The 16,314-nt window shown below is 43.4% G+C and overlaps 1 protein-coding gene across 3 annotated transcripts in view; it reads right to left on the bottom strand.

Moving 5' to 3' along the window:
* PPP1R12B (protein phosphatase 1 regulatory subunit 12B) overlaps positions 1 to 16,314 on the bottom strand; it is a 119,362-nt gene that overhangs the window by 43,765 nt on the left and 59,283 nt on the right. For all 3 annotated transcript variants that reach the window (XM_026864399.1, XM_026864400.1, XM_026864401.1), the window contains 5 exons: positions 5,969 to 6,059; positions 5,343 to 5,513; positions 4,425 to 4,608; positions 3,753 to 3,865; positions 2,148 to 2,192 (listed from right to left, as the gene is read on the bottom strand). In XM_026864399.1, coding sequence (XP_026720200.1) covers positions 2,148 to 2,192; positions 3,753 to 3,865; positions 4,425 to 4,608; positions 5,343 to 5,513; positions 5,969 to 6,059 — 604 coding nt within the window. The remainder of the gene's footprint in view (positions 1 to 2,147; positions 2,193 to 3,752; positions 3,866 to 4,424; positions 4,609 to 5,342; positions 5,514 to 5,968; positions 6,060 to 16,314) is intronic.

The following is a 16,314-nucleotide window of genomic DNA, read 5'->3' as shown; positions in this document are numbered from 1 at the left end:
CCCCCCCCCCCCCGCTCACACGTAAGATTAGGAGAGTCTTTGTGGGTCTGCAACTAAAATGGGACACTTCAGTGTGTTCAAGTTCACAACTCTGACAGTGGCACCTGCCATTCTAGAATTATTATTACCGATGAATTAATGATTATTAATTGTATTTCCTGCTTGGTACTAGAACTGAAAGCAATGAGCTGCTCCATGATTCTTGCCAAACTGATGGCCAGCTAGCAGGACAGAAATTTTTCTGATTTGGATGTACAATAAACCAGGGAATGATGAAAACCAAGTGACATGATGCTGGAGGAATGCAGTAAAGAAAATGAACTGGAAACTGGATAAAAACAAGAGGTCTGGGAGAATGGGAAAAGCAGCACCAGCAGAGCAGAAGGAGAGTCTAAACCAGAGTCTAACACATGTGAGATGCATAAGAAAACAGGGGACTTGCCACAAAGCACACGTGAAGAGGCCAAGGGAACTGAAAGCAAGTTGCTCTGCTATTAAATGGGAACCCACAAGAAAATCTTGGGAAGTACAAGATCTCCTTGGGAATGGGAATTGCTATCATGAGAAGTATAATATTCCTTGCTATTAATTTTTGGGAAAATAGCATCATTAATTTTAAGAGACTGGGTGACCCTGAATTTTGGGGCAGGAACATATGGTGGGTTCTTACGAAGTGCAGTTTACCCATGTACAGGAGCGGTGAGGACTGTGCTCAGTAGAGTTTTCAACAATTTCAGGGCTAGACTCCAGGAAGCCTCCAAACCTTCAGCCTCAAGATATTATTTTGTCTTAATTTAGCTAATCTGGGACAATTTCTCAGAAGAACAAGACATTCCCAGCAAGTCCAAAACACGATTGCTGGAAACTAGGTGTCTCTATTATGATGACTTTTCAGACATTACAAAATACCTCTCCTCCAGTCTTACTGTGAGACAGCAGAAATGTCAAAACAATTTTAAGGATGATAAATGGCTGAATCTTTCACGCAGGGTTAAGTGGAAGATTTAACAAAGCTGTGTACCATTATGAACAAACTCCTGTGGGAAGACCTGGGCTACTCGAAGCAGGTGGTGCTTCTGTGGGAAGGAATATCCCACATTTCACGTTGCAAAGCAAGCACTGGGAAAGCAAAGGCTGGCACTGAAAGATAAGCTCATGCCAAGAGCCATCGCTGCACTGCGTGAGTCTCTGGCCCCCACAAGGCTCACCGTGACTTTGCCCCATTTTGACAGAGTATTGCAAAAAGAAAAATACACCCCGAAGAGCGTTTTCAGTAGAAAATTTTCGGCAAAGAACCATTTGATTTCAACAAAATTATGTTTCAATCACTACTGAATTGCAAAGTGTGTGGAAAGGCTACCACAAGTTCAACACTTTCTGGCAAAGATTAAACATCAAACAAACAGACTGACCCCTATGCAACCTTAAGTTTGCTATTTTTCCCAGGTCTTCCACATCATGTTTTAATAGTTTGGAAAGGTATTTAGCTTTAACATTGTCAGAATAAGTCATGTTGTCAGGCACAAATGTGTTTTAAAAACAGACAAAACCAAAAGAAACCAGGCAATTTGGAAGGACTTGATAATTATTATAAAAGGAAAGAAAGGGCCTCAAAGGACAATGAGACTATTGCAAGCAGAACAGGGGAACAACGAACAATCTCAAATGTGTTGCTTGCCAAGACAATTTCCCACAATAAAACAAATCCATGAGGAGACAAGACCACAGATTTTAGAAATACAAAACATACTGTCCAAAATAACAGCATCAGGGTGATTCTGAGATACAAGGTCACGCACCTTCCTCGGGACACCCGACAGCCACTCTCCCCAACCATCACAGCATCTGACAGTGTTCTCAGTAAGGCACTCACCCCTGCTTCTGCTGCAGTCCCTCCAGGTTTGAGAGCTGCCTATAGAGCGCTCAGAGAGACAACTTTTGAACTTAGGCCAGTCTGAAGATAGTATTTTTCTTTCAGATGAGAAATCACCAAGCAATTTGCTACTGAGAACTACCTCCCAGTTCATACTCAGCTCCCGAACAGAGCCTGAATCTCTCATATAAACAAGAGTAAAGCCACAGAAAACTTGCTGCCACCAACACTCAAGAGTGAAATATCAACTATTTAGACATATGGTTTCACTTACCCGAGTTTCCTTCCCTTCCTCATTTCCATCAACTTCATCATCATTCTAGGATGAAAAGCAAACAGTATAATTAGGCAGCCTTGGAGACAACAAAATTTTATCACAAGAAGATAATTTGTTGCTTACGATTTGATGATAAAGCTAAAACACTTCTGTTGAAATAAATGCCTGTCTAGATGCTTTTGGCTGATTATCAGATCAGGTTTGGTAACCCAATGGTCATTTAGAAGATCTTGGTACTGGGGACAGAATTACTCTCTTGAGATGGCTACTGCAATTGGAATGCTCCTAAAAAATCAGTAGGAGAAGGAGTCACACTCCTTAATATACTGTGACACTTGGGAAGGCCACATATCTGAAATGTTGACATAATACTTGACTTCCAAAGCATATCCTCCACTTCAATTAGACTCCAGGAGGAAAGACTAGTCATCCCAGATAATTTGCCTTTACACAGCCTCTCTGTAACCCACTGCCTCTTTGTAACAGCTCCAGGGTTTCATGGAGCAATGGTAAACTACCATGGCATCACATCTGACTGACTACCGTATTGAACTCAAGGTATTTCAGAACTTGTAGCTGCAGTTTCATATAGAGACAACAAGGAAATGAACTAAAACTCTGAGAAGTGATTTACCTTCTGCTCTGAAGCTAGTACTATTGCTACAACGATCCACTAGACAACTGGGCAAGCTGTAAAGCATTTAACTAAAAAAAAAGTAAGGAAAAAAAACAAATCACATTTGGCATGTAAGTGAAAAAAGAAGTAAGAATCATTTGAAAATAACAAAAAGGGATGTTTGCAGCAAGTCTTCAATAGAAACTGAGGTTTCCAGCAGGGCCCTTCAACTTGTAACTCCATATATTCAACAGATCTATTGTTGCCACAGGGAAGACCATTGGGGTTTTTTTCACTTATTGTGCAGGAAGCCTCTGCCCCTGAGGTGTATGAGGAAGGCTGTATGTCCACAGATGGACTAGAACTGTTGCAGACTTGTTAACAATAATGCTTATTCTTTCCTGCAAAAGGTCGTCTGTTTTCCTACCTGAATCTCTAACCAAGGTTTGGAGGGCTGGATTTCTTCCCTCAGACTGAAGAAATCCTTTTGAAATCAGAACTAAGAGAAATGACCACGACACAGACAGCTCTTCTGCATTTAATGCTGTGTGTGTTCTCTGGTGCTGGGCAGGGGATCCAGACACAGGTTTTATTCCTCATTGTCTTCCTTTCAGGGTGTCTAAAGCATGGCCAAATTTGGGCTCAGAAGAATCTGAAAATACTTCCAGTGGCTTGTGACCTCCTTCTTCCAAAGAAACTAGACTTCTAATCTCTCTTCTCCCATGTGGGCTCTCTTTTCACAATTCTGCAAGGTTCTCAGTGATTTACGACTCAAGAACAGGCCTCCCACAGCCTGCCTGCTTGGGTTTTTCAGGGGCCAAAGAGGGATGCAATTCCCTTGGAAGTGCCAGTCTGAAACAGAATTAGAGAGGGATGGACTAATGGGAAATCAACTGACTTAGAAAAAAAGTCTGAAGCTTGGAACTGGAAGAAAATTCACCCTGAGTTCAGCCTGAGTTTCTCTTCTCTAAGGAACTCAAACTTACATCTTTTGTGGAGAAAATTATGCCAGTGCCTCTTCGCCTCTCCTTCGGCCGCCGCCTCTCTCGGATCGACTGTTTGTTTGGAGATCTGTCGTCTAAATCCTGATCTTCACACTCTGGCCAAGCAAATAAAGACTGCTTTGGTTTCAGTGATTTACATCTGTGCTTTTTCTAAGGTACTGGGGTTCTTTTCAAGCTGATCAAGGTCATCTTGGCTTGTGTTATATTACAAAGGAGTTATTAAACCAAATGAAATGGAATCTCAGTGCCCTGCTACATCTGGTTACTCACACTCCTTCCTTTATGAGAGCCCAGAGAGATTACCCTAGCTGTCAGCTCTCCCCAAATTATCCTGATTTACTCCTATTCTGAGGACAAGCTGTACTAGTAGAATTGTTCCCCTCAGCTCTAAGATCTAAACGCTCCATGGATTACTATCTCATTTATTTATCCAGAATGGAAAACATCCTTTTATCCCTCTCTTTTACAAGCAATAGGACGCATCCTACATTAGGATTTCCAATTAAACAAATAACATTTGTTTGGTGAGATGGCAGCTCCCCATACTTCTCCCCTCAAAATAACAAGGAAACTTATTCTCTCTGTACACACAAAGTTTTAAAACTCATGAAAATCCCTGAGTTTTGACTGTTCTTCATTCTCCTGTGTACATACCATTTTTCTCCATTTCTGTGGCCACACCTCTGAAATCTGCTGGATTCACAGAGTCAAGACCTAGATACTTATTTGTTCGAGTCAGGTATGAACTTGTATAAAGGAGAGGTGCTGACGTCGAAGGAGATACAGGTGTTGTAGGTTTGTCTGGTTGTACTGGGCACCTTAATCGCCGATAGACACTCTACAAACAAAGAACCGTGACAAAAAGTTAATAGAATAAAGAGGAACTAGTAGATTTGGGATTTCAGGGAACTGAGTAATCTTTTAGAGTGCAATGTTTTCTTCACTGCTGCTGGAAATGATCGCTTCCATTTGCCAGATCAGGTTCATTCCATCAGATGGGGATGAATGTTAAAGGCATTGCACAGCTACGCTATGAGAATACCTTCCCATTGCTGGGAAGTCTGAGATCAATCTCTTCATCCCTATAGCCAATGGCAGGACAAAGAAGTTATCTAATAGAAACCAATTATTTAGAGTGAAAAAACAGAAGTGATGGCAGGGGTTTCGAAAACTGGTCTCTCTAGCTTTCCATTACACACAGAGCATCTGTGGAAAAATGTGAACACAAAGCCTCAGTCCAGGCTGCGCGGTGAGGATGGATCCAGGCCACATTTCTATCATTAGCCTTCTCATTCCACTTTCTGTGATTTACACAGTTTCATATTCTGGCAAGAGACAGAAAAATGAAATTCCCAGTGGAGAGCAAAGGAACAGCTAACCTCTAACACCTACATATGCACACCCCTCAGGCAGATCGCTGAGGTGAGTGCTACTCCCCAGCATTACTTATTCCCAGCAAGACTTCCCCCCTTAAAATAAACACACATCCCCAAAAGAATTTCTCCTGATCTCAGCTATCCTAAATGGTCTCATTAACTCGGAAACAATGGGAAATGAGGCCAGGAGGATCACCTCCTCATCTGTATTTCTGCTCCACCGTGACCGGGTCTCCTGCCTCTCGCTGCTGTCCTCAGTGGGCTCAGTGCTCTCCGCTTTCTCGCTCGGCTGTTCCTGAGCTTGTCGCTCTGCCCGAGAGCGGCTGAAGGTCCTCTCTGCCTCCTGAAGGTCTGTCAGTGTCACACCCTGGAGAGAAAGCGAGAAAGAGAATTTTTAAATTTATGCAATTAGATTTCAAGTCTTCCAGGTCAGTTTAAAATGCCCAGCAGGCTTATATCTGGCAAGGCTAACGTTTCATCTTTATGCCAACAGAAAAAAAAAATTCTGTTGCCTTTAACACATTTCTCACTGTATCGACAAAATCACTGACTCAAAGCTACCCAAATAGACGTGATCAAGCTACAAACTAAAAGGCAGGTCTACTGCAGAAATGACAGCTCTGAAATCTAACTCATGTATGCTTGGGGGAGTACTCTGTAATAACTGTTTGCAGGAACTTTTGCTAGAACCTCTCCAACGCAGCACAAAGGTAGACAAGCTCCTCATCCTAAGTAATAATACAAGAGCAAAAGAAAATCTTGCCTCTCTATTCATTGGGTCTCTTCATCCTACACACAAACACGAGTATTTCCATTCTTTACCTGTGTAGACCTGCGAGTCTGCCTGGCCTGCCTGGATCGTGCCTTCCTCAGTGATTCTGCTTCCTCATCCCGCACTGGAGTCAGATATGACCTGAAAAAAAAAAGGGCAGAAGAGGTTAAAATAAAAACAGATGCTCTGCCTTCCTGTTTCTGCAAGCTCCAGAACTGAGATATTATTCTCTTTCATGTGGACAAAAATCATTTTAACTCCATCTACCAAGCCTACTATTGACTTCTGCTTTGGGACAACTTTCCCACGAACATATGACATACAAATGCTCATATTACGTTCTCATTACAGTCTTTAAATAAATTATTTAGTGTTGAATGTGTTCTGTTAAATAAGGTCCAACTACTTAGTGTATTACTTGTCCCATTTCATGTCTTATTGCATCATTAGAAAAGAAAAAAAAACAACAAACCACCTCTCATTCAGATAAATATCTCAAGAACAGAAATACTGCACTGGCACATTTTTTAGACCCTCCTTCCTGTCATTATATTCATGACCATATTCCTGCAATCTGCTGTCTTCATCAATATGAAACCCATCATGCTAGAAACCGTCTGAACTGCAGGCATCTTATAAAAACAAAACACCTTAAAAAAAGCGCTATGAAATTAAAGAGATGACTTTCTCACACTGGGGTAACTGAATACCTTACTACTGAAAAACACACAGTTAAAATACAGAGCTGGTCACCACCAGATTTCATTAAACTGGGGAGATTTTAGAAGAATTATTTGCATGAAAACATATAAACTGAACTCTCTGCACTGACATTCACTGTGGAGGAACTGGAGAGGAATCTGGCAGTGCTCCCGCACAGCAGTTAAGTCTGATTTCCATATTGGTGGAGTGGCTTCCATCTTAGGAAAGATTAATTAGATTGGACTCTTCAGCCTGGTTAATAGAGAATTATTATTAACACTGTCTCACCGTACAGGGATGAGGGTGCCTGAAATTAAATGTTCTTTTGCAGGTATATAACTGCCACAGGTTAACAGAGTATCAAAGATCTAGGTACAGCCCAAGTGAGGGATGAAGATCCATCAAGGAATACGCTTGTCCTTGGAATCTTTTGTTTCTCCACTACAGACCACTTCCATGCCAAAGGTAACGGGCTGAACAGATTTTGCATCTGATCCAGTGAGTTACAACATTTATTAGAAAGATTATGAACTTTGCTGCACTATGACAAAACCTCAAATAATCACAAAATCAGCATCATTCTAAAATCATCTACTATGATGGCTTTTATCCACCTTCATGATCTTGTGTTCAGCGGCTCATGAGCGGCAGCCCAACGCAGAGAGACCTCCAGTGCTCAGCAGAGGCACATCACCTAACAGGGGGTTCCTCAGACTACCTGGAGCTACCTCCCCGGCAGCCAGTCACCTCGCACTTCTTCAGGTGTTGGTGGGACACGTGTGAGAGTCTTCTCACCTAGAACTGGTGTAAGTACTTGACCCAATAAACCATGGCCCAAACTCCCCGATCTCCAAAGAGTCCAAGGAGAGTGCAGCGGATCGATCCCCCGTACTGGAGATGCCTGCACTGCAGGCTTCTGGAGGAGATGAATCATGCTCTGGGAGCTGGCTACAATGGAGATGTCTACACCCGAGCTGGCCAGGCTCACTGAACTGCACTTCCAGGGCTCAATTTATCACCTTCAGAAAGAGCTTCCAGCACAGATCATGTGAATGCATTGCAGAGGAGCTCATTTCTTCCCATTGATTATCCAGACAGACACACTAGCTGTGATGGATATGCCAACACAGGAAGCGCCTAAAATTCAGAGGGATGATTGCCTCCCAAGAATCTGCTGCTTCATGAACAAAAAAGCTGCTGTTTGATGAGTGAAAGCTGTGCAACTCCTTATTTTGCAGACAAGTAGCTCTCTTCTGCTCTCCTTTATGCACTGCATATGTGCTACCCAGGTAATGGCACATTAAGGAGACAATAAGCATTTTCTGCAGCTTTTGACAGAAGTAGAATAGCTGCTATTTGCACAGCATCCAGAAGTAATAAGCCACCTACAGGAAGAATGCATTAGCAAAATAAACTGCAAATTAAGTTCAGAGCAGTGGTAAAAAAGTTCTTGAGACATATAAACCAAGTAAATTTGTAGCTAGGTAAGGTGGGCAGTTGACTGCAAACAGTTCTGAATCGGTGGAATTGACGTCTCATGCTCTGCAACCAGGACACAGACATGCAGGAGCTACGTACATAGGATGGGGATAAGAGGAAGAAAGAAGAGATCTGCCTTTTGCTGAGGAGGCATTCGGCTCATACAACAGCACATATGCAGGGGGCCACATCGTGCTTGCTCAGGAACACTCCCGGTATGTGTGAGCAACAGAAGGGCACGCTGACAGCAGGGCAAGTACTTTTGCACACAGAAGAAACTAATACTGAACTCCCTGCCACTGGATGTGAGAGAGAGGACAAAGAGATTTTCAACACAGTTTCAGAAAAGGTTAGGAAAATCCAGGGAGAACAGGTCAGCATCAGTTATTAAACAGGAGGCTGGGCACGCTGCTGCTGAGCTGTGACAGCGGCGTTGCGGCAGGGTCGGAGGAGGCAGGTTTGCAGGAGCACAGCAAGGCTGCAGGATTTCCCTCCTTTCAGCATTTAGCGACAGCTCTGCTTACAGGAGTGTACACATACAGCAAGGGAAAAAACATTTCGTGTCTCTCACCCTGTCATTCTCCCAGACTTTTTTCCTCTGCTCTCCAAGAATTTATATACAAATAGGAATATGTAAAAACATCATTAGCAATTTTGGATGGCCAACCTGTAACAGTGACTTAATCCTCAGACAAGCACATTTTGCAAGTCAGAGTGGCTCAGTTTGGGCTGCAGCCTTTATCGATTGCTAACTTTTGGTTTCTTTCCATTTACACAATTCCCCACTTCTTGGAGCTCACCCAAAGCCATTTTACAAGCATGAGATAACTGAGTTTTCTGAAACAAGTCAGCAGAGCCACTGCACAGTGACATAGCTGGTTTCTCCAAGTAAGTAGCTACAGCCTTTTCCTAGTGATGAAGGCAGGCAGCTGTGCTGTAAATATTTCAAATGCAAACAGCAGACACCATACCTGCTGGCAATTCAATCACATTTTTTCTCTACCCTTTTTTTTTTTTCCGGGGGGGGGGGGGGGGCAAAGACAGATTTTACAATTTTAGGTGATGCTTCACTTTGCTTTTTGCTTACAAGCTGAATTTTAAGAGACCTGAATGTGCTAAATGGGACAGAAAAATGAAAGAGAGAACAAATTCACTGAAAGGAGATGGTAAGTCTGATGCAGCCACAAAGCAAGGCTGGGCTGGATGACAGAGGGAGAGCAATACGCTGCTCTCCAAAGCAGAAAAACTGCAGATCACAGCAAGCTGCAGGGGACAGACAGCAAATGGGGTACGAGGCAGTCTGTAAACAATCCACAGAGTTTTTAATTACGTTTTCAAGAAACGCATTGCTTGCTAAAGTGCAGTATCTATGTCATCCTATTAATTCAAGCAAATACCACATGATCCAAGCAAATCTTCAAATAAATGGTCCTATGCATTGTAATTTCTTGCAATAAGCTTTCTCTCAGAAATACATGAAATAAGAGCAGCCATCACACCAAGTTCAAGGCACGCATAAAGCAGAACAGATTTTTCCCAGAGTTTCGGTTGCAAGTACAAGCAGCAGAATATAAATTGTTAGAGATGTGTACGTGAGAGTCAGCAAAAACACTGCAGTTTATAGTTCCCAGAGACAGAGACAAGTGTGGCCTGCTGCCACAAGAGAGCTACAAGCTTTTGATTTGTGCCTTAGCTAGAAAAAATCCTGGGAACTGAATGATGAATCTGGCTCCCACTTAATTGTTCCTATTTGCAAGAAAACACCTATTTTCTCTGTTAACTCTTTTAATCAGGAGAGTGTAACACAATGATGGATCCCAACTACTCGTCACCATCTCAAGGCAAAAGGAGCTGCAATTAAATACTAACAGAAGGGGAGATTCAAAACAGGGCACTAGTAAGCCTGGATATACAGCTGGTAAACCAAGAATACAAGAGCAAATCTGTCTTTGCCAAAGGAGATAAAAGAAACATATTGTGGAGAGAAATCCCTCCCAAGTAAAAGGTGAATGATACAGAAAAGGAAATTAATCCCCTGTTAATTGGTGCGCAGATATCAAGGACAGATAATGAATTTCTCCAAGAAACACAGAAGTTCCTGATAATCTTTCTACAATGCTGGTCTCCTTTCCTGGCTTCCTGAACTCCTTCAAGCACTTGGAGATTGGAGCGTTTGCAGCAAACACCATCTACCAGCAGGCAGAACGACATCAGCCAGTCCCTGAGGGAACACCCAGAATCTGTAAAACTTGGAAGTTTGTATTTCCACACTTCAGTGACCCAGCACTGGAAAAGCACTTGTCTAAAAGACACTCACCTTCATGTGTCAAAACTTGGCAACAAATTTGGAAGCTAAATATTCATTAAATGCTACAGCTGCCCTCTTGTCAAAGTGGATTCAAGGCATTTTGTCTTGCTGTCAGCACACCAAAAATGGAGATGCACACCCCCATGAGCTGCGCTGGGTCACAACAGGTTCCCTCCATCCCCATCAGGTCCTTCTCCAATAAACCCATGTTCCTGTAGCAAGTGCAGCAAGAATACGAGTTGGCAGACAGTCACTACAGGGTGTCTGGCCTCTGCGAATGCAGCACTGTTGGTTGTGAACTGGGGCTATGCTGCATGTGGCTCTTCTACAGGAGAACTTGCTGTGCGCAGGAGGCCCTCTCCCCACATCTCAGCCTAATTCTCTTTCGAGTTTAGGAGTGACTCTGAACTACACTCACTAGACTAGAAACTATAGTGACGGTTTTCTCAAAAGCTGGGACAGACTTTTGGTTCCTCCAGATCTGGGTAAGAGGGGTAGGGGGAGCCAGGTATGATCAAGACTATGGAAAGCCATACAGATATTCAGACTCTAAAACATCTTAAATAGCTGTTCTTATGAGTACAACATCACTATTCCAAACACTGTAGTATATTAAAAAACCTTTATCATACATACATCTCTACCTCTCACACATATGTATGTTTTATATACACACACACTGAAAGAAGCAAGAGGAAAAAAAGCCCATCAAAAGCCCCAAGTACTGATACTGCTCCCCTGGAAACAACTGGGAAAGTAGAGCATCCCAGCAGTGCATTCCTACAAACTGGAGATCTGCCACTAGCTACGAAACGATCCATCAGCTGGGGAAGGAAGAGAAGCAAGTGCAAGTTTTGCAAGCAACAATGCTGACAGCAGTTCCCAAAATACAACTGCTCAAGTTCGATAATAAAGTATGTACCCAGCAGCAAGGCAGGCATTGACAACTACATGGAAACAGCCAGAAAAACAAACTCCTGCTCTCTCATCCAAGCAAGCAAGAGGTTTCAGTCCCTGACTGTATTTAACCCTGTCCTAACATGCACTGCACATCAGCCCACCGCGACCAAAAACACATTAGAGAAACTGCCATGAAAAGTTGGTTGACTATAACTTGAGAAGACCATTCAACAGGCAGGAGAGAGGATAACATGTCAGACTCTGCAAGTGTTGGAGCTGAGAATGAGGGGAGAGACAGTCAGACAATGCTGAGTTATTAAATAAGCTGAGGACAGAGGGATAACAGGATCACGCTCTTAAAGCACTTCACAGCTGGCCTGAAAAGGCTCGGCTGAGTATTCACCATTTTCGGACCTTTGCTTTTCTCTCCCAAGTTACTTCTGGCTGTTGTGAGCTGTCATTGTGCTTCAATCTGGACTGTGAATTCTCAACTCATGAAAGCTTAAATGTCTGAATTTCTATCATCTATTTACAGTATGATTAGCAGGTTAACAAGCCGAAGATGAAATTATTTATTTGCAACAGCTTTGCTTTACATGTTTCCTCAACATGTTCAGGTGCTGATCTGAGAGACTGAGAGACTTGTGATCTTTGTCACTTGTTAATCAAAACAACAAGCACCCTTTATCCCTCCTCAAAAGTCATGCTTTGATGTGATGTTTACAATGGGCTGGGGTTATGCATATGGCAGCTGATGCTCCCATCATACAGTTCTTGATGATTTTGTGTGTGCTTCCCCATCTGCCCATGCTCATCTCTTTGTATGCCCTTCAGAAAGCAGAGCTGCTCCTTTTGTGCTGTATTTCTACAGCAGCTAGCTCAGTGCACCTCCTCTGCAGGCTGGACTACTGCAATACAAAGAAGTGAGTAGTGCTCTAATTGCAGACCTAGGTGGGAACACAGCCCTGCTCACTCTCAGCCCCAGGTGCTCTCTATTTCCTCTGCCAGAACAATAAAATACAGCACTGATGCCTACTGAGAACTCAAAGTTTGGGGCTGGGGAGACAGCAGGTAGATTGGAAGCTTTTAAATGATCAATGCTATCCCTTTGCATTAGAATTAATGTCACTCAGCATCATGGTGAAAAGTGAAAAGGCAACAAACATCACAGTGATCACATTCCTTAAACTGGCTACCTTGTCTGGAGATGGCTTGCTGTTGCTGTGAACCTAGACCTTTAAAGTTCTTCCAGAAAAAGGAAAAATGTATTGTTTAAAAACAAAAAAAACAATCCAGGAAATTTTTCTGTAAGAGAAAAGCATAGTGCTGCAAACAAAACAAAGCAAGCCAGCAACACCTTTTTCCTACCAAACTTCCCCTTAGTTACTGAATGTATTAGTTGCAACCATCACAGCTTTCCAGGCTGGAATATTTTGAAATTGGTTTGTGTTCAGCATAGGACATTAGGTGTCAATATACAACGTTTGTCACGGTGGCACAGAACAATGTGCACTACTGTCTGCAGCCTTCAGAGGCTGAATCTTTGCATTTAAAAAAAATTGCTGCATGAAATGGAGCGGGATGACACTCCATCTCCAGCCAGCTGATGAAAGAAATAATAAGGGCAAAGATGCAAGTGTCCTGCCTCTATCAGTATTTCCCTTTCTCATTTTCAAGTGAGCCAACACAATTTAACATTCTAAAGCAGACCTATTACAGCTTTCCCCAAAGCTAGTTCAGAGTCTGAAACAGGGCAGGAAACCCCTGGAAAAAAATTCACTCGGCAAAATTTTCCCCCAAATATTTAGGAAACTGCCTTTTGTAACTAAAAAATAAATAAAATTAAAGCTTGGTGGTGATAAAGAAGGTTCAGCTATTGAACTAGATAAACCGTGGAGAAATGCAAGTACATCTCAGCAGCCTTCGATCGCCACCTCGTGGAAGCAGCCACCGAACAGATGCCTGCGGGTTTCGAGGAAGATGATCACGAGTCAGCCCCAGATGAATTACAGAAAACATCCCCGAATATTAATAACGTATGAAATATTTCCATTTCCTACCGAGCTAAGATTACAATTTCTTAGCACGTGGCAGTAGCTTTGGTTCAATTTCAAGTGTCCACTATTCTTGGAGACAGATGATTTAATTGAAGTTTGCTCAAAAACTTTTCCTATCGAAATCCCAGGGTGGCTACCTGGCTTCCTTGGCTTCTCCACCTGTAACATCCACGGGTCGGTGCTGTGGAGCAAAGAATTTAATAGAATAGCTGATTTGGTGCTAAATTAGCTCTCAGCTGTACCATCACACAGTATCTCCACAAATATTTCAGGCAAATCCTTTAGTTTAATGGCCATGTTTGGACACAGAAAAGTATCTGAACATATCGAAGTTAGTAAATGCCCATACCCTGAACGCTCGGGTAACGGTGGTACCCAGATGGAACTGGAGCCCTGGCTGCAGAACTTGCCATTAGACAAATGTGCTGTTAGACACAAGGATTAAATATGTGAAACACATCAGTGGTTACAATTAGTAAGTAAAGAGGAACTGCACACAAATTTTGCATGTAGGCAGGGACAGGGAAAGGCAGTTTTACCTTCTGCTTGCTCCATGCTGTCAAGCTGTAGTTCTTTTACACTGCTTAGCTCAAGTGCTCCCTGCTTCGTTTCCTTGACCATTCCTGGAGGATCCCACATATATTCCTGCTTTGAGTTAGCAGGCCAACCTACATCCTGGGCTCCTCCGCCCAAAGCAAATGTCAGAATATTTCCCCCCCTTCCCCTGAGCACTGGATAAAGTCAGTCGGCAGCTGAGCACGCAGCAGCACACCTGCTCGCCTTCTCTACAGGAAACCAGGCTCAGCAGCAGTGACCCCCATCCCACACCTCGACCTTTTTCCAAATAAAAATGCAGCCTGATTTCTGATACAGCAGGAGCAATCTCGTCTCTTCCCAACATGGACAATCCGATGGCCAGCAGAATTCCTGCCCTCCCACGTCATCTGCACCAGCAGCCTTTTTAAAAAGGGACAACTTTATCTGAAAGAGATTAACCACAGAAGCATGGCAGATAAATGCTTTCAACGGCAGGTGCCAGATGATTGTTCAGTTCTTCACAAGAGAGAGACCTCTTAACTTTTTGTTGTCCGCTGTGTAGTGTCGACGGGAGTCTGTCCCTCGCCATGCAGCAGCACCTTGCACAACTATCCCCACCGTGCTGCTTCCCCAGGGACTTTTCCCAGGAGAATTAAGACCACTCAGCTTTATGTCAGTCAGTGATAGGGATTATAAAGTCAAAACCCCAAGGTGATAGAGATAATGCTCAGAGCTTTTTCCACCAGTTCCTTTCAAGTGACATTTAAATACCCCTTGAATGCAAACCCCATAGTTTAACTTTTTATAGAGATAGGGATTTTTATTTTTTTTTGTCAGGTAATAAGGGTTAACAGATATATCAGGCATTTGTGCTCACCCCAGAGGAGTCATGCTCTGAATTTGGACAGGATAAGAATGACAAGGTGAAAGGACTTGCCAAAAATTGTTCATCTAACAGTACTAGTGGAGGAGGATTCAGTTATTAATATATTATTAATATATGCTACTATAATTAGCTGCTGGATCCTTAGAATGAAGGAACGAAGAATGAAAAATAAATTCCTCTTGGGAAAGAAGCAGAAAAGAGAATTGTTTGCTAGACACATTTACCCTGCACGTCAGTGAACTTTCTTCATCTGAAAAAAATTCCTAGGGGAAACTTTAGAGGGCAAGAAGCCAGGCTGAGCACCATCAGCCCCAAAGCCTCTAAGAAAACAAGTCTACCTCACTCCTATTCTTGATTTATCTGAGAAACTGGACACAATGCATTCAAAAATAAGGAAAAGAAAGACATGTTTCCTGTTTCTAACAGCCTGCCCGATGGCAAGTGCTACCACCTTGCTGGAACCTTCCCGAGGAACAGGAAGAACAAATACAATTGCAGAATACAATTGTATAAACAAAGGGTGGGGGGTAAGGGAAGAGGAAGGACAAATTAAAATCTTAATTCTTACAAAACCAGACCAGATTTCAAATTCAGGAGTGTCATTTTAAACTGGTCACACAACTGAGAACACAGACTAGCCTTTCAGAAGTTCTGAGGCAAAGCTTGTCTTACCCCGCATGACAGCTGCCCCCCAGCCCTGGGCAGCACAGCAGCCTCTCAAACTGCTCTGGGAACCAAAGCTTTCACATAACAGGAAAGGCTTCAGAGAGTCCCAGATGTCTCAAGGCACAAGTCCCATTCCAGCTGGCCAAGAGCTCCTGCAGACCCCTCTCCACGCACAGGGGACACAGGTCCAAGGAGCCTTCAGCATGCAGGGAGCCTGCAACACCAGCAGACCTCTGGAGAGCGGCTGCAGCGCGGGATTCCCGGCAGAAGATTTGGCCACAGAGCCCTGCACTGAAACTAGACGGACAAGGCTGCAGATGAACTTTGCAAAGGAGCTTTTGGTGGCACTAGAGGCCGCTGTCAGTCCGGACGAAGGATAAACCCAGCAGTGGGCTGCGACCGACAGCACCCCCGAGTCCCCACCACCTGCTCGTGGTGCCAAGCGGAAGCCAAAAGGATGTTAGTTTTGCACCAGAAAAAACAAGGTCTGCGTGAGATACTGTAGGCACAGCATCCACACGCTTGTAATTCACCCTCAGCAGAGCCAGTGCTGTTTTGAGTGCAGCTGGATAAATGCAATTTGCAACGTGAGACAATCTGACACTGGCAGGAGATCATAAAATGGCCAAAACAGCAATGGTCATCAGTGGCTCCAAAATTCCCATGAAAAAGAAATTGCCTGGCAAAAATATTGACTCTGGAAGATGGCATGTTTCCAGCCTCTCAGCATCAGCACACTGCAGTGCTGCAGCAGAATAAAGGGAGGCAGATCGTGCAGCTGGGTACATGTAAATATGCACAGCAGGAGCTTGGCTGAACAGCAGAGACATACGGCTCTCACACCAGGCCACGATTTCCTAC

Source organism: Athene cunicularia, assembly GCF_003259725.1.
Source record: "Athene cunicularia isolate RWA chromosome 26 unlocalized genomic scaffold, athCun1 chr26_part2, whole genome shotgun sequence".
In the NCBI taxonomy this organism is placed as follows: Eukaryota; Metazoa; Chordata; class Aves; order Strigiformes; family Strigidae; genus Athene; species Athene cunicularia.
The sequence above is the reverse complement of the archived record's forward strand: the minus strand, read 5'-3'. Positions and strand labels throughout refer to the sequence as shown.